The 14585-nt window shown below is 36.4% G+C and overlaps 2 protein-coding genes across 2 annotated transcripts; one reads left to right on the top strand and one right to left on the bottom strand.

Moving 5' to 3' along the window:
* The first annotated feature begins 153 nt into the window (after positions 1-153).
* Positions 154-9059, top strand: LOC128187166 (lactase/phlorizin hydrolase-like). The gene is made up of 15 exons (XM_052857412.1): positions 154-465; positions 4183-4313; positions 4511-4691; positions 4817-4893; positions 4993-5386; positions 5503-5632; positions 5858-6033; positions 6139-6372; positions 6515-6619; positions 6705-7090; positions 7310-7493; positions 7692-7931; positions 8070-8199; positions 8336-8517; positions 8711-9059. The coding sequence occupies exons 1-15, from the start codon at positions 318-320 to the stop codon at positions 8908-8910; spliced, it is 2898 nt and encodes a 965-aa protein (XP_052713372.1). The 5' UTR covers positions 154-317; the 3' UTR covers positions 8911-9059.
* A 525-nt stretch (positions 9060-9584) lies between these two features.
* LOC128187167 (uncharacterized) lies at positions 9585-13337 on the bottom strand. Its single transcript, XM_052857413.1, has 7 exons — positions 13206-13337; positions 12731-12884; positions 12435-12557; positions 11453-12329; positions 11148-11298; positions 10724-10846; positions 9585-9757 (listed from the first exon to the last, which is right to left on the bottom strand). The coding sequence occupies exons 4-7, from the start codon at positions 11510-11512 to the stop codon at positions 9738-9740; spliced, it is 354 nt and encodes a 117-aa protein (XP_052713373.1). The 5' UTR covers positions 11513-12329; positions 12435-12557; positions 12731-12884; positions 13206-13337; the 3' UTR covers positions 9585-9737.
* Positions 13338-14585: the final 1248 nt, after the last annotated feature.

Below are 14585 nucleotides of genomic sequence, written 5' to 3' on the forward strand. Positions count from 1 at the left end.
TTGTAAGGTAAAAGCCCTTATTGTAAAGGTTAAAATGGAGAAAATCTTAAGAAAGGCGTGGCTAGACAATAGAGATAAGATTCTCCGGGGATTTAAAGTTTGACTTTTCAGCAGTCTTTGAGTAGTACTGTTTCATATATTGACCTACCAAAACTGGAAAGATAAAAACTTGCGTCGGTTCGCGGATTCTTTTTTCTTCTTGATTTTATAATTCGAGTAGATGGTTTAGTAACCGGGTACCAGGTCTGTCAGTCGCACGTTTTTTACCTCGTGAGTATCTTGGAGTTGCTTGGAGTGTCTACCCCCAACCCCCAAAAATGGCTGTCTTGCGCGGAGTTCTTGCAGCTTTCCTTGTTCTCTGTGTCCAAAGGACCTCAGCATTTTACTATGGACAATTCCCAGATAATTTTGCCTGGGGTGTTTCCACTTCGGCGTACCAGACGGAGGGGTCTTGGAACGAAGGAGGTAACTAAATTGTTGTGAATTACATTACAGAAAATTTGACTCAAGACTTGTATAAATTCATTGAAAATGTAGAGATTCCATGATACCTTAAGTTATAAAGATGATATTGATAACGTCTATAAACGTTTTTAAATGCTTTAAAAATAATATCAGAAAAAAAATTTCTAATGCGCAGTAAGTCAAATTACGCTGACCAAACGTACTTCTTGAATTTTCAATTTACATGTACGTTTTTTATATCATAAATAAGGTGTTCCAATCTAGATGCGCGTAATTTTGCTGAAAATTTTCGATATTTTTTTTTCAATTCTTTAACAGATTTTGATTTTTTTTAAAATGCTCACAATACTACTTAGTGTATTGTAATGCATTTATGCAGAATTAAAACTGTAAAAAAATTAACAGTTAAATATACAAGGTTTGTTTTTTCTCTAAAAATAAAGAATTCAAAGTGAATTTTGTACGTCTCGTGAACTGAACGTATCGTGATATTCCGCTGCGTGGAACTAGCGGTTACACTTGGCATCAATACTTTTATATGTCGTAATTTTACTGAAGCAAGGCATACCTGTATTGTTTTTGTTGTTTTCTTTTGTTTTGTTTCTTTTTTGTTTTGTTTGTTTGCTTTTTAGCTCACCTGAGCTGAGAGCTCAAGTGAGCTATTCTGATCACATTTTGTCTGTCGTCCGTCTGTCCGTCCGTCTGTCCGTCCGTCCGTCTGTCTGTCCGTAAACTTTTCACATTTTCAACATCTTCTAAAGAACTACTTGGCCAATTTCAACCAAACTTGGCACAAATCATCCTTAGGCAAAGGGGATTCAAAGTTGTGAAAATTAAGGGCCAAACCCGTTTTCAAGGGGAGATAATTAGAAATTAATGAAAAATTTCGAGAAATTTTCAAAAATCTTCTTCTCAAGAACCAGAAAGCCAGGAAAGCTGAAACTTGTGTGGAAGCATCCTCAGGTAGTGTAGATTCAAAGTTGTGAAATTCATGACCCCCGGGGGTAGGGTGGGGCCACAATGGGGGGTCGAAGTTTTACATAGGAATATATAGAGTAAATTTTAAAAATCTTCTTCTCAGAAACTAAACAGCCAGGAAAGCTGAAACTTGTGTGGAAGCATCCTCAGGTAGTGTAGATTCAAAGTTGTGAAATTCATGACCCCCGGGGGTAGGGTGGGGCCACAATGGGGGGTCGAAGTTTTACATAGGAATATATAGAGTAAATCTTTAAAAATCTTCTTCTCAGAAACTAAACAGCCAGGAAAGCTGAAACTTGTGTGGAAGCATCCTCAGGTAGTGTAGATTCAAAGTTGTGAAAATCATAACCCCTGGGGTTAAGTTGGGGCCACAATGGGGGGTCGAAGTTTTACATAGGAATATATAGAGTAAATCTTTAAAAATCTTCTTCTCAGAAACTAATCAGCCAGGAAAGCTGAAACTTGTGTGGAAGCATCCTCAGGTAGTGTAGATTCAAAGTTGTGAAAATCATGACCCCCGGGGGTAGGGTGGGGCCACAATGGGGGGGGGGGGTCGAAGTTTTACAAAGGAATATATAGAATAAATCTTTAAAAATCTTCTTCTCAGAAACTAATCAGCTAGGAAAGCTGAAACTTGTGTGGAAGCATCCTCAGGTAGTGTAGATTCAAAGTTGTGAAAATCATAACCCCTGGGGTTAGGTTGGGGCCACAATGGGGGTCGAAGTTTTACATAGGAATATATAGAGTAAATCTTTAAAAATCTTCTACTCAGAAACTAAACAGCCAGGAAAGCTGAAACTTGTGTGGAAGCATCCTCAGGTAGTGTAGATTCAAAGTTGTGAAAATCATGACCCCCAGGGGTAGGGTGGGGCCACAATGGGGGGGTCGAAGTTTTACATAGGAATATATAGAATAAATCTTTAAAAATCTTCTTCTCAGAAACTAATCAGCCAGGAAAGCTGAAACTTGTGTGGAAGCATCCTCAGGTAGTGTAGATTCAAAGTTGTGAAAATCATAACCCCTGGGGTTAGGTTGGGGCCACAATGGGGGGTCAAAGTTTTACATAGGAATATATAGAGTAAATCTTTAAAAATCTTCTTCTCAGTAACTAATCAGCCAGGAATGCTGAAACTTGTGTGGAAGCATCCTCAGGTAGTGTAGATTCAAAGTTGTGAAAATCATGATCCCTGGGGGTAGGGTGAGGCCACATTGGGGGGGGGGGGGGTTAAAATTTTACATAGGAATATATAGAGTAAATCTTTAAAAATCTTCTTCTCAGAAACTAATCAGCCAGGAAAGCTGAAACTTGTGGGAAGTATCCTCAGGAAGTGTAGATTCAAAGTTGTGAAAATCATGACCCCTGGGGGTAGGGTGAGGCCACATGGGGGGGGGGGGTGTTAAAGTTTTACATAGGAATAAAGAGTAAATCTTTAAAAATCTTCTTATCAGAAACTAATCAGCAAGATGATTCTTTTTAATTGTTAAGACTTTGGCTCCAGGACAATTCTTCGGCCTCACAAGAAGGTTCAGAGTTTGATGTAGCTAAATATCCCATATATAAACAATTGTAAAGGATCTTTTTGAGAACTGCAATACTCAACATGTGATATGACTATAAAATTGAAGCAGGCAGCTATTTTTTCATTAGAATCATTTTGTATTACTGTTTTGGGTTATTGCCCTTGATTTATTGATTCTTGATTATTTTAATTAATGCATCCACTGTTTACCAATTAATGTGATGATTATTTTTATACAATAATAAATATTCAATGTATATAAGTTGTTCTGCATAAGTAGTTTTGGGTTAGGCTGGATTAGTTTGTTTATTTTTGATTTCCAATTTTTAGATACTATGAATTATTTTAGGCTGGCACATATATAGCGACAGTGTCTATTGCATTGCAACGAGTGACTGTTTGGGGTTAAACTTGAACAGGTACGGAGAGATTGAGGGTGTTGACATCCCTGCTCTTTCTAATTTTCGTGTTTTTCTAACCAACGATACAGAATGTGCGGTCATTTCTGCCCTGTATCGCATTGATACAAGTGTGCGGTCATACCTGCTTGTATTGGTGGTGGTTGCGGCGGAGCACTAGTGTATGGTCATCCCTGCTGGTGTTCTGGCCTTTCTAGTGCAAGTGTGCGGCACTCCCTGCGTTAGGTTGAGCTGTTGGCGCAAGTGTGAGGTCATCCCTGCTTGCGTTATCTCTGCTTGCATTAACGTTGGTACCTGTTGAGTTGCGTAGGTGTGCGGTCATTCCTGCCTGCATAACGTTGAGTCCCTATATATGTGCAGGAGCGGTGATTAAAGTCTGCTCTTGTAAATATTTTCAGCAATCAGGGCTATCCGAGTTCCAAGGGGGAAAAATGGATTTTATTTATACAGGATCTACATGTATTAATGTACATTGTCCAGATTGTATTATGACTCAATTAAGCTGACTTTATCATACCTATTGTTCCTCAGGTGAGCGATGTGGCCCATGGGCCTCTTGTTGTTTGTAAAATTGTTGAATAGAGCAAATGTGATCTATGTTACTTCTATGAATGTGTTTCTCTTAAAAAATCGACATGTACGTCAATTATAATAATTTACGTTTTATAAATTCAATTTACTCGTTCGTGTATCAAGGCGTGGATATTGTCATCTAACAGTTTGTGTGTAAATTCATCATAGACTGAAGTATGACCAATACATGTAGTTGTTGTCTTTATGGGTTTTTTTTCGTATTAAAGGACGCGGGCCAAGTATCTGGGACACGTTTTCCAAATCCCCTGGAAAAATTGTGGACGGATCAAACGGAGACCAAGCTAGCGATTCATACAAAAAATACCGAGAAGACGTTCAGCTGCTTAAACAACTAGGGGTAATAAAAACCCCACCATGTTCACCCCCTTTGATTCTTTGAAACCAATAAATTCAGACCAAGACACTGAAGATCTGTTCAATTCTCCTATAAATTCGATATGTCAATGTCACTTTGTTTACTCAAGATTTCTTAACTTAAAACATCTCATACGAAAACCGATTTTATTTAATTTTTTGTGTTGATTTGTACCTTAGGTGAAGTACTACCGATTTTCAATATCATGGAGCCGAGTCTTGTCCAATGGAACTCTGGCATCAAGAAACGAAGAGGGTATTCAGTTCTACAAGAACTTGGTACGGGAGTTGAAAAACAACAACATCGAGCCAGTTGTTACCCTCTATCACTGGGACCTGCCTCAAAAACTTCAAGATATGGGTATAACAACTCACAATTATCATAATTCAGTATTTATAGAATTTGATTCTATTTTTTTTTCTTTTTGTTTATGTTAAAAATCTAACTTTTTCAAAGAAAATTCATTCTTATTCGATTTTATTCAGGTGGATGGGATAGCAGCTCCATTGTTACTTATTTTGCGCAGTACTCCGAATTAATGTTTAAAGAACTTGGACCTCAGGTATACTGCATCTTTCCAATTAAGAGATTATATCTTTTCGTAATTTGTAATTTTATGACAGTTTAAAAAAGTTTAACTCACAACTGATTGTTTGTAAAGGTGAAGATGTGGATAACAATAAACGAACCTTATGACGTAGCTTGGTACGGTTATGGAACCGGAAGTCAAGCTCCGGGAATAAAAGAACCCGGAACCAAACCCTATGCAGTGGGTCGAAATTTGATTCTTGCTCACGTAAGGGTCTATAAGCTGTACAAGGAGTCATATGCTCCATCTCAGGGAGGTAAAATAGGAATAGCGCTAAACTCGGACTGGAAATTACCAAAGACAAACTCACAGGAAGATAGACAGGCAGCAGATCGCGCGAAACAGTTCATGCTTGGTTGGTTTGCTAGCCCAATTTTTGGAAATGGAGATTATCCAGAAGTGATGAAAACCAGAGCAGGAAGTCGACTTCCAAGTTTTTCACCTCAAGAGATAATTGATAACAGAGGCATGGGTTCATTTTTTAAATCAAATTATAAAGAACAAATAATATATGTTAATTGGGTTTCATGTATAAGCAATATTCTATTTTCATGAATCTATACAAATGTATTTTGCCCATAGGATCATCCGATTTCTTTGGAATAAACCATTATACAACGAAACTCGTTGAAAACAGCCATTCAATGGACTCTGGTGAGAGTTATTCCAAGGACCTTGGTGTTAAGGAGTCATTCGATCCAACATGGGACGGGTAAAAAAAATATCATATCATGGTTGTCTTTGACCTACCAAAAAAAATAAAACCTAAAAAAAAGATTATAAGGCTATTGAATATTTTATAATTAATATTTTAAACAAAACAAGTTTTCAAAAAAAAGAAGGTACTGAACATTTTATTCAAACACTTATTAAACAGGTATGTTTCTATCTTTTGTTTTCTGGTGATAATCTTAAGTCTATTATTTACGGTATTTAGACCAAGTGAGAAAAAGATCTACCCAGAAGGAATGAGAGAACTTTTGAAGTATATCAAATCTACGTATGGAAATCCTGTTGTCTACGTCACAGAAAACGGGGTAGGTGACTGTGGAACTATTGTGGACGAAACAAGGGTGAATTATCTCAAAAACTACATCGACCAGGTTCTTCAAGGTAACGCTATCGATTTTAAATTCTTGTTTATTTTGTTATAATTATTATTGCAAATTTGAATATAAATTGATAAGTTTAAAACATTTTTAAACACACATTTTTCAGCCTTGAAGTTGGATCATGTGGATGTAAGGGGATATTTTGTTTGGTCTCTAATCGACAACTTTGAGTGGAGCGCAGGCTATACAAAGAAATATGGTATCTACAAAGTGGACTTCGAAAGAGGCGGTCGCGATAGAACACCGAAAGCGTCAGCTAACTTCTACAGAGACGTCATCACCCATAATGGATTCCCAACAACATGGAAGACATTTGACGCGACCAATTACATCAAGCAAGGTGTGTAGCAGAAGTCATTGTGTTCAACTGCCAGTGTCCATTTGAGTAGTTTCTTGATTGTAAAAGGATTGCTTGAATTCAACATACAACACAATACTACTTTATGTCTGAATGCACATTTATTGTTGCTACTTTAAAATAGATTTGGAGGACCGCGATGACTTTATCAAAGGCCAGTTTCCACATGGTTTCGCGTGGGGTGTTGCCACTTCGGCTTATCAAATAGAGGGTGGATGGAACGCTGATGGTTCGTTTTATATGCTAAATTTGAAATTTGTTTGTTGCCTTTTGTCTTGATCTATGCAGTGTTTTATTGTACAATATTTGCACAGGGAAAGGGCCTAGTATCTGGGACGTAAGATCACATAAAGGATGGAATTACAACCGACAGACTGGAGACGTTGCCTGTGACAGTTACCATAAATATAAAGAGGATGTCCAAATGCTTGTCCGTTTAGGAGTCTCTCATTATCGATTTTCTATTGCTTGGAGTCGAGTGATGGCGGATGGAACACTTCATACCATTAACAGCAAGGGCATCGAATATTACAATAATCTTATCAATGAGCTGCTAGCCAACAACATTCAGCCTATGGTTACCTTATATCACTGGGACCTACCACAAGCGCTGCAAGACATTGGAGGATGGCAGAACGACAAAATTATTGAGTACTTCAACGACTATGCCAGACTTTGCTTTTCTTCTTTTGGTGATCGGGTATGATAATAATAGTGTAATATGAGATATCGTAAATGATGAACAATTATAATTATGGCATTTTATGACCGGTTCAAAAATACATGTTTTTACTTCAGAATGTCAGAAAATTTACGAGAGCGCGGGTTCTTATACTACACTTTGTGTAATCCATACAAACGTTTGTTTTCCATTTTAATTAGCTAAAACTCTGATTTAAAATGTTTCCTATACACCTAGGTTAAACTTTGGATTACATTCAATGAAGCTTTCGTTGTGGCTTGGTTGGGTTATGGGATTGGAGTTTTTGCCCCTGGAGTAAGCAGTGCCGATACGGGAGCATATGAAGTAGCCCACAACATCATAAGATCCCATACCCGAGCATATCGCACCTATGAAACGTCATTCAAGACCCTCCAGCAAGGTGCGTCTATTATCGGTTTTCAGCATCTCTCTGTACTTTCTTGATTATTATAGTGATTTAAAAAGAATCGTGTATCAACTTTAGCATATATTGTGGAAATGGAGACAGGTAACAGAAAAAAAGATGCATAAGCTGTAAATGCCAAATCTACACTATATAATGCTGTAGATGTGTAATATCATTGAGGATCTGTTGAAGGTCAAGTTGGGATCACTCTGGATTGTGATTGGAAGGAACCACAGACATACAGCACCACCAGTCGCTATGCTGCCGAGAGGGCGCTACAGTTCAAACTCGGGTGGTTCGCCAATCCTATATTCGGAAACGGAGATTACCCATCGGTTATGAAAAGGAAAGTAGCTGATAAGAGTAGAAGACAAGGGTATCCTAAATCTAGACTGCCAGAATTTACCCCAGAGGAGATTCAACAGAATAGAGGTAGATATTATACCTCATATTATAACCTAATATGACAAAAATCACAGCAGTATTTACAAAATCATCACCTGTATTATTCCGGATATAAAATGGAAACAAGGATTTAATTCATTTTCATTACATATTTTGTTTTTAAAGGTGCTTTTGATTTCCTTGGACTCAATCATTACACGACCAATCTTGTACGCGAAGAAATACGTGATATTAACTGGCATAGCTATGAGAGCGATCAGGACATAGACACATCCGAAGATCCGTGCTGGAATACGTAAGAAACATGATTATAATTACTAATAGGTAGTAATTGCGGCTTAATTTAACATAGAGCAAAAACCATATCTACAATTTTAAAGGAAAAATCATGTAATGATAATCATTCATAATAATGAGCTTATTTTTGCCAGTACTGAATCTGGTTGGTTGCGTGTAAATCCATGGGGAATTCGAAGACTGTTAAAGTGGATCAAAGATCGCTATGGCAACCCTCCTGTTTACGTCACCGAAAATGGCGTCTCTGACAAAGGCGAGATGATGGACTACTCTAGGGCTAGATATTATACTCTTTACATAAACGAAGTACTCAAAGGTAAGTCAACTAAGCCCGCTACTGCAATGTATGTTTCTCGAATACTATATCTATAGATAATAAAAATCTACATCGTATTTCAATTATGCTATTTTTAAACAAAATTCTAATAGTAAAAATTATATAATAGTTAAATGAATGATAATTATTCTTCCGAAATAATGTAGATAAAATTCATATTTAATCATTGCAGCCGTTAGACGAGACGGATGTGACGTCAGAGGCTACATGGCCTGGGCTTTGATGGACAATATGGAATGGACCAGCGGCTACTCGCAGAAGTTTGGACTTTATTATGTAGATTTTAATGATCCTAAGCGTCCACGCACTGCCAAACATTCAGCTTCAGTGTACAGCAAAATAGTCGCGGATAACGGTTTTGGATATGTATGAAGTCTGCAACTTTGTATTCAGCATACTAGTTTCACTTATGTTTAGTAATTAGACTTGTCTTACTTCTTACTTACTTCTTAGAATTCTTTAATTTCTTTATGAAAAATTGAAGTATTATAATAGTTTTATAAGTAAACACAAAAAATTTAGTTTCGGTCTTAAGTTGGGTTTTTTTTTTTGGTCTTTTTGAGGTCTGTGCTAGATACTAGAAATACCCCATATGGTTACCAATCCAATAAAATTGGTTTCATAATCTTTATCCATACAACGATAAAATGTGATATTCACATGAGTGGACTTGTATTTCATTTGGTAATACCTGCATACGGCACAACTCGTCAGTTCAAGCGTCCAGGACACTGCGTTGAAGCATGGCCGCCTTAGTTTGTACTGACATTGACTGATCATGGATTAATACCTCTTTAATGTTGACCCGCATAGCGTGTGACCTTGTGGAGAGGTTTGATTGATGAGATGTGTTGTTAGGTTTTGAATTTTAATATAAATTGGCTCGGACCGAAACGTTGAATTGTCTTATCTATCAAACAAACAAATCTATTGGACTCATCCTATAAGGACATTTTATCGTCGTTCAGCAAAAGTAGAGAGTTGTTTTAAAGTACATGTGATTTTAGAGATCACCTGATAAAATGCTAACGATCTACGAACTCGGGTTAAATGATACACAGTTCTCTGCATTGCTTTTTATTATTTTCTTCAAAAGCAAGCACGAGCTATTGAATTAAATTAGCAAACATAAAGAAAGATTTTTTGAATACGTCTTAGAATTTTGAAATATATTGTAGTATACAAGCTGACAAATTCCATCAAGGACTGGTACAGTGACCTGCAAAACACGCAAAATTTAACATTCATTATTTTTATCAAAATTTTAAAAAATGGTAGATATCTACATCTTCCGATTTCCGTCAATTAATTTAATTGCTAGCGCTCTCGAACGCTAGGTTAGTCTTTTTCACTGGAATTCTCATGCTCGACTCCATAGTAGGGGATTCTGGGAATACTGTACTACTGTAGATAAACTGTACCATTTGAATTTCGTTTTATCATTTTCACATGAAGTTTTGAAATGAAATGTCGAAAAGTAACAGTAGGTCTTATAATGCAAAGTTATTTTCAATATAATGATAAATAGCTAGCTTCATCTTAAATTTCTTCAAGCTCGGAAAACAACTTTGGATATGTTTTCCGAGCTTGCCGGAAAGGCCCTAGAAGATACGATTGCTACAACACAGTACCGATGTTGCTTGAAATCTTTCACCTCGAAATTGAAATTACAGTCGTTAAGGCACAGTCAATGAGCTATGCTATGCCTGTAGATTCACAGTTCTAAATTGAGACCCCACTCCAGCTCAATTCCAGTAGACCACTGTGCCTTCCTATTTAATTAATCGATTTAGAAATATAAACCAATGTTTTAGAAATCTGCTTCTGTGTTTTATGTTGGCTACAGCGCTAGCTCACCAATCTTTTTAAAAGATAAGCTTGTAAAGGTTCAATATTATTTCAAGACCTTTTTCAAAATCGATAACAATTTTATTAAATACTGTAAATTCCTAACTAAACGCGACGAATTAATTTCCGCGTAAAATCGCGAGAAGCAGTCCTCGCTGATTTTAAAATCTCGCTCTTATTTTTCAGACAGTTTTGAGCTCTATGAAACCATGACAAAAAATTGGCGCTCGCGTTTTTATACTCTCGCGATTTGATGCAAAACAGCTGTATGGCGGAATTAAGTACTCGCGTCAAATAAGGAATTTACAGTATTTAAGCCCGTAAAATTTTGAAGAACCTTGCTCTCCCAGAGGTACGACGTAAAGATGATCACCATGGCAGTAGAGCCCGGGGGTACAGGGGCAGGATAACACCACGTCAAGGGGGCGGGTAGTGGCATTTCCGGTTCTTACTAGACAACCTGTACGACGAATAATTCGAACTGGTTATGGTACATGTAATACCGGATCTAAACACTTTCCACAATTTCTTATTTACTTCCTGGACTTGTAAATCATTATTTTTTTTTCAGACAATGGTGATGACTGTGATGCACGATCACTTAGCATTATATGCACTTTTCAATTAGTTTTTAATTCAGGAAGAGGAAATGATTCAGAATTGAAAACGAAAAAAAACACTTCTCTTAATTCGTTAGGGAAACAAGGTCTTGGTCTAAAAAAGCAAACATACAGAGAGATTCAGCCCTAATTCCTACTTACCATCCCCGTCCATACCCATGGGTACACAGTGCCCGCTGTAATGGCCGTGAAGCTGCCTTCTCCCAAGGGGTTGGTAAATGGAAACACAGCACTCATTGTCTAGACATTCCGTTGCCGAGTTGCACCCTTTATTTGGCGCTGCTGCGTCAGTCTTAATGAGGAAAACGAGGAAGAATGTTTTTTTTTAACATTTTGAAAGAGAAAATTAAGAGTAATGAGGAAATATGTTTTCATCAATGGAACATTTTGTATGTGTTATTTTACGTTCGATGGACCACATTGTCGAAATGTAAAAAGTTACTCACATAAAGCACAGCTCCGTGATAACATACTAACAAAATCCAGAGAGCGCGTATCAGCGTCATTATGCAATATGGTCTAGAACTAGTTCAGCCTTATTGTAACCACTCCTTATCATACCGTGTTTAGTGTATAATGTTATCATGAAAACCATGTAAGGACGAAGAAAGGGGAGATCTCGAACTGAACATTCTTTTTCGTTTCAAAATCCTGTTTTTACGATTAGACAATTCTCAAAAAAATGACAGAAGTTTCCCTTCGTTTGCAGTAAAACATCGCTTTGCCGATCTGTTCTGACAAAATCGAACTATTCTCGGAATTTCAAAAAAAAACCCAACTTTTTAGACAACGAATTGTCTTCAAAGTTTGGGGAAATTTATAAATTATGAGTTTAGAGAATCTGCATGTCCATTCCGGCTACCTATATTATGGTTTTTTATTCCAAATTTTCTGCACTTTGCTTCTTGCTTACTAGTATTTTATTTTATAGTTTTGTATTTCACCGAATCATACCATATGTTTAATACGTTCATCTTTTCAAAACAATGCATGGAGTAGGCAGTAACTGAGGCTCTCGTTATTTTTTGGTAGAGTAATGTATATATATTTCGTATTTGTAAACCTTGTGCTTACAGCTAAGCAAATAATAGAAGCTATTGTCAGGAGATCGTACATATCAAATATCGTGTACGGATTATGTAATAACACATAACCCATACATTAGCTCTTTATAAAGAAAAATAGTTTTTGCACTTTTCTCTTCCTTGTCATCCATTTTTAATTTATATTTGTATTTGTTTTCAACAATAATATCATTTTGCGGAATAATAAATACGCCGGGATCTTGGGTCAGAGCCATAATCTATGGATTTGCACAATGACCTAAATAAAAAAGAAACATGCGAAATTGAGATAAGGTATAGTAACTTGTAAAGTTAAAAATCAGAAAAAATTGTATTCAATTAAATTCAAAAGAGAATACGATACCAATTTCTCCCAAGGGTATGTCATAGTGGTGGTCTCCATGACAATATAGACCCGGTGTACAGGGACAGGCAAACACCAGCTCAGTGGGTCTGGAGGTCGCGTTACCATTCCTCACAAGACATCCTGCAAAACAGCACGTTATTCAGTATGTAACAGAAATAGCCTTTACATCTGTCTATTTTCCAAAGAAAATTTAACTATTTTAGTCATTGTTTGCCAGTATTATTCAGAAGGTCATAGAACCATGCACGTGATACTCGATTAAACCGAAATAAATCTAAATATTCTTCAAATACCGTCCCCGACTTTTCCTAATGGAATGCAGTGACCATGGAAACTCGTCTGCCTTTTCCCGATCGGTCGGACTTTAGAAACACAGCATTCGTTATCCTGGCAGTCAGTTGCTAGGTTACACATTCGAGGTTCCACCGTGTCCTTGATCACAAATGTCTGTAGCCATGGTTTTTAAAAAGTAGAATCAGAGCATGTTTCAGTATTCACAAGACCATGCCGCAAATATTATTATAAATATATATTTTTATGCGTTAAAATGAATATATTAATACAGCTCAATATACATCTTGTTTCTTGTCTTCCAATTATCATTATCAATGAAAGTTCAGAATATATATGTTAGATATTAATGTCCGATGTACAGGTAGATCGAACAGTAATGTTTACCAGTGGTCATACCTGAAATATCTTGTAATTACAACGTCATGCAACCTGAAATTAGATGTAAATACATTAATGACACAAAATATTACGTACTGAACAGAGTCCAAAGCATATTGCAAGTATTGATGGGTTTATAGGGGCCATGTCTATCGGACGTCTTATATTCACACCTGCTAATCTGTTTATCTTAGATGTTATCAAACCCCCTTCCTATCTAAGTGTATTTATTTAAAGAAACATCCAACTTAACCAAAACAAAAATTTCCGTGTTTTCTGTATGACTAAAAATTACATAACGAGACATTTAATTCACATGTGTACATGTGATACACTGAAAAATTGGGACAATACTGTTTTATGTTTGTCCATCTGCCTTTTTAGTATTCGACGTTTGATCGTTTTAACATTCTTTATCGTATATATATTTTTATTTGGTTTAGTCAACATTCAAGATAAATAGTAGGACTTTAATGAGACTCTATCATTGTTCATTCGCAATCACATATTTCATTTTTACTCATTAACTTTAATTAAAAGCAATTGCATAATTGTATATCAAGACACATGGCTGTACAACTCCATAAGCTCCATAGCCAACTGAAACCTATTGTATCACTATACCGAAGTATATGGTCATTGGACATGTCCTAAACGCCGTAAAGAAAATCATTGAACAATCCTGCTATGTTCTGGCAACTAAGGATAAGCACAAGTTCCTGAATCAAGTGTACAGCGGAGATTTCATTGCCAATGAGGTCCACTCATCTCCCGAATAAGATGATGATGATCTGGTATACTAATAGTTTTCTTTATCTGTCTTGTTTCTGTCGAAGATGAGATCTTTGTTTTCGTTGACACTTAAAGTAAGCACTATGAAAAAATCCATAAAATTTGCGATGGCAATAACAGAGAAAATATATTTAATGATGGGTTTGGTCGTAAACGTATAACGCGCAACATACTGAAAAAAGACAAACTGTAAAATCACAAGTATGATGCTTTTGAAGCAGTCAGTGATTATAGTTCCTGTCAACTCGAGTGATATTAGATACATGTATCTGCATTTCAGACAAGACTTCTATCACAATGAATTCTATCTAGGCGATTCGAACATCCAGATAAATACCAAGGCCAAGGCAAATGTGGGTCAAGGTCAAACATAGTGTAGGTTCTTTTCTCAGCTCTAGTGTAAATATATGGCTTTTGGATAATTATCTAATTTTCATGTGGGAATTGTGATTCTTTGACTATAAATACACACGGTGGACACAAAGTTAAGTTTTTTTTATTTTACTAAGAATGTTATTTCAAAAGTTTTCTTTGTGTAAAGATACAACGTTTGCCATTGACATCTGCTAAGTGTGACAGGTATACAGGAATTTATACTCGAAGTAAATGCTCAGTATACTGGTATATAAATAAATAAATAAATAAATAAATATGTGTAAATTGGCAAAGAAAAGACTGTGATAG

This window comes from Crassostrea angulata, chromosome 6 (assembly GCF_025612915.1).
Source record: "Crassostrea angulata isolate pt1a10 chromosome 6, ASM2561291v2, whole genome shotgun sequence".
Lineage (NCBI taxonomy): Eukaryota > Metazoa > Mollusca > Bivalvia > Ostreida > Ostreidae > Magallana > Magallana angulata.